We start from the raw sequence: 6702 nt of genomic DNA, 5'->3' as shown, positions 1-6702 counted from the left end.
CCCTCCCCTGGCCCAGGGGAAATCCAAGCCCCCATCAAGGGCCTGCTTTGGGAAGCCTCCCCTGGCCCCTGGTGAAGATCTGCTGGCCTCCCAGGGCACCCGGGCTCTCTGTCACCACCATGCCAGCACTACCCCTTATAATAAGATTGCAACAAGGGCCCCTGACATTGTGCTATGGGCCCTACAAATGTCCTCTTATCCATTCGCCCCATGGTCCCCTAAGCCAGGGATTGTGTTTGCCATTTTACTGAGGAGAAAACCTCAGAGAGGTTAAGCAGCCTGCCTAAAGTCACACAGCTAATCAGTGGCAGAACCTAGATTCTAACCCCACTCTTTCTCATTCTGGTATTCAAGCTTCAGAGTCAGATGAAGATGTAACCTGCGGTCACATAGGCCTGTGTTTAAATCCTGGCTTGTCTGCTTCCTGGCTGTGTGACCCTGGGGGACTTACCTAACCTCTCTAAGCCTCCTTCACTATCTGTAGAATGATGATAATGGTTCCTACCTCAGGAAGTTGCTGTGAGAACTGAGTAAGTTAATCCATGCAAAAAGCCTAGCACAGAAAAAGCGCCCACTGCCTGTTGGTTACTGTTATCCCCGGGATAATCTACTTGCAGATCTGCTGTCCCCCAGGCTGTGGAGCACAACTCCGTCTTCTATCACTGAATCTCCAGTACCCTGAATACACACAGCAGGGGCTAATAAATGCTTTCTAAATAAATGAACAAAGAATCACATGCCCCTTTTCCTCTGTGAGCTTGTGCCAAGGCCTGGACTCACCTCGCGGATGGCGTTAGAGGACAGTGCTCCGGGCAGGTCTTGCTTGTTGGCAAAGATGAGGAGGGTCGCTCCGGCCAGGCGCTAGAGAAGAGAAACAGAGAGTAAGGGGAGGCGGGGTGGAGGCTCAGAGGGCAGCCCAGCCCCTGCGCTAATCACCCAGAGCAGCTGGGGTCAGAGAGCAGTCTGGAAGATTAGAGCAAGGTCCCATGGTGGTTGCAAAGACACCATTAGTGTGGGCAGTGTGAACACAGCCTTCCTGTCCAGCCATTATGGGCTGGAGGGAGCTGTGGGCTGGCCTGAGACCCTGCTTCCAGCACAGTCACACCCAGGGGGCACCTCTCTCCTCTGTGCATCAGATTCCTCTTCTATAAATGGGAGGGGATGATGGACAAAGGGAGGGGGTGATGGACAAAGGGGAGGGGTTATGGACAAGGGGAGGGGGTGATGGACAAGGAGAGGGGGTGATGGACAAGATGATCCTCAAGCCTCTGCTTCTAGATTGCTGTGACCTGATGACCTGACATCAAAAAGAACGCGACTATCCCAGGGGCTGTGGGGGCTGAGGGCAATGAGCTTCCCCTCCTCCAAGTTCACACAGTCCCCTAACTGTCCCATTACCCTGACAGACCTTCCTCTCTGCCTGTGATTCCAGTTACTTCCCTCTGTGTGTTTGTGACCGGGAGTCCCTCCATGTGGATGGCGGCTCTACCCCTTAACAAGGGCCTTGAGGTGCCAGGCCAGGGCTGAACATTCAACAGCCAGGATCTCACTGGACCTGCTTGACTGCTGTTTAGGCCTATTGTCCCTAAATAATTATTAACAACTCCCTCTTTAACTCTCAAAAGTGTCCTGAATTTCAGCTAAATGCAGTGGAGTAACCTGGATTAAACCCTGGAACACAGAAAGGACATTAATGGAAAAACTGGTGCAATCCAAACAAAACCTGTAGTTCAGTTAACAGTAACTTGTTAATTTCTTATTAAATAGTTTTAACAAGTGTTTGGCAGTTCTGTAAGATGTTCATATTAAGGGAAACCAGGTGAAAGATACATGGGTAACTTTTCACTATCTTTGCAACTTTTCTATAAATCTAAAATTTTATTTAAAGAAGAGCATTTTGGCTCAGACAGTACATTTTAAGATCACCGTAATTATTAATATAATGCCCATCTGAGAGATGCAGTGGCGATTCAGAGAAACTAAGTGCCTTGCCTAAGGTCACAAAGCAAACAGTCCAACTCCTGAACCAGGCTCCACTGCCTGCCAAAGCTTCACACACCAGCCTCAAGTCATCCTCCCCAAAGCCTGACTCAAGGTGCAGAAACTGAAGCTCAGGGTGGTGAAACAGTGGCGCTGCAGGGATGTGGACCCACATCAGACCACATGGATCCGTGTTCTGCTCATGGCACTGTCAGCCTCCCTGGGGCGGGTGTACTGGTTGTCTCTGCCTCCCCAAGGGTGCTGGACACGTGGTGAGGGCTGGGTGAGGGAACAGACCCCAACTGAGTGTCCCCCTGGGATCATGGACCCCACAGGGAATCGGCTGAGGATAGTGTTCACACACCCACACAGGTGCATGAAACACCAGGACCCAGGCACTGGGGGAGCCCCCTGCCTACCTCCTCCACCAGCAGGTTTTGGAGCTCCCGCTGGCAGTCCTGCATGCGCTGGCGGTCGGCGCTGTCCACCACCCAGATGAGGCCGTCGGTGCTCTCAAAGTAGTTCCGCCAGTAGGACCGCAGGGACTTCTGGCCGCCCACATCCCAAATGTTCAGCTTGAATCTGGACAGGACAGTGGGGGCTGCAGGGTCAGTCCGGCCCTCGCCCACCCTCCCTGCCCTATGCTGGGCAGGCCCGCCCTCGGGGACCCCGCTCACCCTCGGTGCTCCAAGGTCTTGATGTTGAAGCCCAGTGTGGGGGAGATGGTGTCAATGTCTTCGCCGTTGAACTTCTTGAGGATGGTCGTCTTGCCGGCATTGTCCAGGCCCCTGGGGGTGCGCCAGGTTAAGGAGAAGTCCCCAGGCTCTGCGGGCTGGTGACACCATCCCAGGGCCCCTCTCTGACCACATATCAAAGTATGTTGAGTACCTGCCTGACCTACACGATAAATGTGAAAATGTATCATCTTCTGACCAGATGCTCATAATTCATCCCACAACATATACTGTTGGCCAGGCTACCCTGGTTGCTCAGTGGTAAAGATTCCACCTGCCAATGCCGGAAACTCGAGTTCGATCCCGGGTCTGGGAAGATTCCACATGCCAAGAAGCAACTAAGCCCGTGCACGACCACTGAGCCTGTGCTCTAGACCAGGAGCCGCAACTCCTAAAACTCGTAGAAGCAGGCCCTAGAGCCCCTGCTTCACAAGAGAAGCCGCCACCAGGAGAAGCCTGCACACCACAGCTAGAGAGTAGCCCCCACTCACCACAACTAGAGAAAAGCCTGTGCGGCAACGAAGACCCAGCACAGCCAAATACAAAAAATAAAAATGTACTGTTGGCCAAAAAGTCCCTTCGGTTTCGCCACAGATGTTACAGAAAAACCTGATGAACTTATTGGCCAACCCCATGCTTAAGGCCTACACTGCTCCAGAATACCTCTGGCACTGGGGGTGCCCTGGAATCACGGTCCCTGCCCTGTGCGGCTTCCACTCCAGTGTGAGACGGCTGGACTGAGGCCCAGACTGCAAGGAGCCGGCTTTTTGAAGGACTAGGGAAAGAAGAGCATTCCAGGGAGCAAGTATTTGGAGGCAGCCACCCTTGCCCTTTTGTTTCTGGAATATTCCAAACCCTTTGCTGCTGAGTGTGCAAACAAATGGGTAAGTTCACCAGCTGGAGAAAACCACCCTCCTTTTTCCTTCTAACACCCAAGGGGGCTTACAGCTGGGACTGGGGGGATGGGGGTGAGAGGATCTCTCCCGAGACCCGGCTTTAGTCCCTGATCACTGGTGGCTGATTGCTCTCCTCATCGCCCCCCACCCCAGCTCCATCGTCCTGCTTCCTTCTCCACTGGATCATTTTCATCAGCTGATGAGTGGACGTCTCTCCCACCAAGAAGAAGCGAACAACACCCTCTCTTGACCCCTCTCCCCCTGACGTTTTCCTTTATTTCGTTCCCTTTATAGCAAATCTCAGAACTGTTGTCCATACTCACCCTTTCCAGTTTCTGTCTTCCTGCTCCTCTGTGAACCCCTAAGACCTCTGCTCCCACTGCTTCCCTGAGACTGCTCTGGCCAAGGTCAGTCCTTAGAGACGCCTTGCTCTCCACTGACCGGGTAGTCCTCAGCCCTCTTCCTCCTGCTCCTGGCCAGCCCCCTCCTCCACTCCAGGACACGGGCTTGCCTGGCTCTCCTGACTTCCCTGGTCACCCTTCCTCATCGCCCTGACCTTTTGATCTGAGCTCGGCCCTAGGTTCTCTTCCCTGTCCACACATACTCTCTCAGTGGTCTCATCCAGAATTATGGCTTCAAATACCATCTTTATGCTGATGACTCCGAAATTCGTACGTCCCACCCGGCTGCTCCCCTGGACATTGGTCTCTATATCCAGCTGCCGGGGTGACATTTCTAGGATGTCTCAGCAGCATCCTACAGGACCAGTCTGAGCTCTCATCTTCCCCCTGAACGTGTTCCCCACCCGCTTCTATAATACCTGTCAGCAAGTGGCTCCTCACTCATCCTATCGCTAGGACCCACGCTTGACACCATTCTTCTCCTAACGCTCACGGCCAATCCAGCAGCAACTGCTGCTGGTCTTACTATCAAGATTTAAATCAACGTCTGTCACTGCTTCCACCCTGATCCAAGCTACCATCCTACCTTACCTGTGTTACTGCAGTGGCCTAACTAGTCTCAGCTCTCACTTCCTGTCTGCACTTCTCATTAAAGCAAACATCCCCTACTGTATAGTACGGGGAACTACTCAGTATTCTGTAATAACCTACACGGGAAAAGAACCTCAAAAACAATCAGTTCAGTCGCTCAGTTGTGTCTGACTCTTTGTGACCTCATGGACTGCAGCACACCAAGCTTCCCTGTCCATCACCAACTCCTGGAGCTTACTCAAACTCATGTCCATCCAGTCAGTGATGCCATCCAACCATCTCAAAAAACGGATGGAAAAAGAATGTGTGTAAATATATACATAACCAAAACACTCTGCTATACACCTGAAACTAACACAATATTGTAAATTAACAATGTGCATGTGTGTGCTTAGTCACGTCTGACTCTTTGCAACTCTATGAACTGTAGCCCGCCAGGTTTCTCTGTCCGTAGGATTTCCCAGGCAAGGATACTGGGAGGGGTTGCCATTTCCTGTCCAGGGGATCTTCCCACGTAGGGACTGAACACCCGTCCATTTCGTCTCCTGCATTAGCAGGTTCTTTACCACTTGCACTACCTGGGAAGCCCGAAAATCAACTGCAAAATAAAAATAAAAATTAAAATTAAAATATTTAAATTTAATGCAAAATAAAATTAAATTAAAATGCAAAAAAATTTTTAATTGAAAAAAAATAACAAAAATATGGGACTTCCCTGGTGGTCTAGCGGTTAAGACTTCACCTTCCAATTCAGGGGCTGTGGGTTCAATCCCTGGTCAGGGAGCTATGATCCCACAGGACTCAGAGCCAAAAAACAAACAATATAAAACAGAAGAAATACTGTAACACATTCAATAAAGACTTTAAAAATGGTCCTCATTAAAAAAAAAAAAAAACAAAAATAAACAAACAGAGGAAAAGTTCAGAACTAAAGGTCCCACCTGAAATACCTCTTCCATCTGACCTAGCCTTCCACTGTTCTCACTCCCTCAGCTCACACTTCCCTCCCTGACAGTCCTTTGAACACACCAGTCGGCTTCCTCCTCGGAGACCTTTACACTTGCTGTTCCCTTTGCTTAAACATTTTCCCCCCAGATCTCTACATAATTCATCCCTCACCTGTCTAGATTCAACTGTCACTTTCTCAGTATGGTCTTCTTTGACCACCGTATTTATGCAGGATTAACTTTGTTAACATTTTCTTCCCTCAGTATCACACAAAATGTCCGAAGGTAGGATTTTTGTTTTGTTTTGCTGTTTTCCCTAGCCGCCCAGGACAGAACTTAGCACGTAACAGTGAAGTGAAGTCGCTCAGTCGTGTCCGACTCTTTGCGACCCCATGGACTGTAGCCTATCAGGCTCCTCCGTCCATGGGATTTTCCAGGCAAGAGTGCTGGAGTGGATTGCCATTTCCTTCGCCAGGGGATCTTCCCAACCCAGGAATCGAACCCAGGTCTCCCGCATTGCGGGCAGACGCTTAGCTCAATAAATGTTTATTGGATGAATGAATTCTCTGTGCCTGTCTCACAGTTCTTAAAAAGATGTAAATATTACTAAGTTATTTGTGCACATAAATGTCTCCTCTCTGCTGGGGGTGAGGCCGGCCCAGCTCTTGGATCTCAGCTTGCCCCCCACCCCGCCCCAGCCTGGCACGGAGGGGGAGAACGGATGTGCACGCCTGCGAGCGAGACTCAGAAAGTCGGCAAGGCCCTCGGGCCTACAAGCCGTCAACCGCGGGGACCCCGACTGGCCGTGAGACAGCAAAGAGATGGACAGTCGGACCCACGCGAACCTAGCGACCGCAGACTGCACCCCTGCTCCTCCGCCCTCTACCGGGAGAGTAGGGCGGGGCCCGCACGCCCCCGAGAGGCCGACCCTGAGGGCGGGGCCGAGGCCTGGCACCCTCCAACTAGGGGAGGAGGCGCCCAGGTCGGGGGAGGACGGCGGCCCCACGCTCGGGCCGACGGGTGGTAGCGTTCGAGTCACCAGCCCCGCCTTCCCTTATATCGGGACACCTGGTCCGGCCGCCCCGCCGTAACGCCCACACCTTGGAAACGAGGCCCCCCCGACCGCGGCGAGCCGGTGGTACGGCCTCCTCCC

The 6702-nt window shown here is 52.0% G+C and overlaps 1 protein-coding gene across 3 annotated transcripts in view; it reads right to left on the bottom strand.

Annotated features, from left to right (window-relative positions):
* The window catches only part of ARL2 (ADP-ribosylation factor-like 2), an 8305-nt gene that overhangs the window by 470 nt on the left and 1133 nt on the right, over nucleotides 1-6702 (bottom strand). The window contains exons 2-6 of one of the 3 annotated variants that reach the window (XM_010838023.1): nucleotides 5077-5200; nucleotides 2658-2768; nucleotides 2400-2562; nucleotides 781-861; nucleotides 577-678 (exon numbers count right to left, since the gene is read on the bottom strand). In XM_010838023.1, coding sequence (XP_010836325.1) covers nucleotides 592-678; nucleotides 781-861; nucleotides 2400-2562; nucleotides 2658-2768; nucleotides 5077-5153 — 519 coding nt within the window. In that variant the 5' untranslated portion in view covers nucleotides 5154-5200 and the 3' untranslated portion in view covers nucleotides 577-591. Of the gene's footprint in view, nucleotides 1-576; nucleotides 679-746; nucleotides 862-2399; nucleotides 2563-2657; nucleotides 2769-5076; nucleotides 5201-6702 lie in introns of those variants that run through there. The other 2 variants (XM_010838024.1, XM_010838025.1) reach the window with 2 other exon arrangements.

This window comes from Bison bison, unplaced genomic scaffold (assembly GCF_000754665.1).
Source record: "Bison bison bison isolate TAMUID 2011002044 unplaced genomic scaffold, Bison_UMD1.0 scf7180017864089, whole genome shotgun sequence".
Classification (NCBI taxonomy): Eukaryota; Metazoa; Chordata; class Mammalia; order Artiodactyla; family Bovidae; genus Bison; species Bison bison.
The sequence above is the reverse complement of the archived record's forward strand: the minus strand, read 5'-3'. Positions and strand labels throughout refer to the sequence as shown.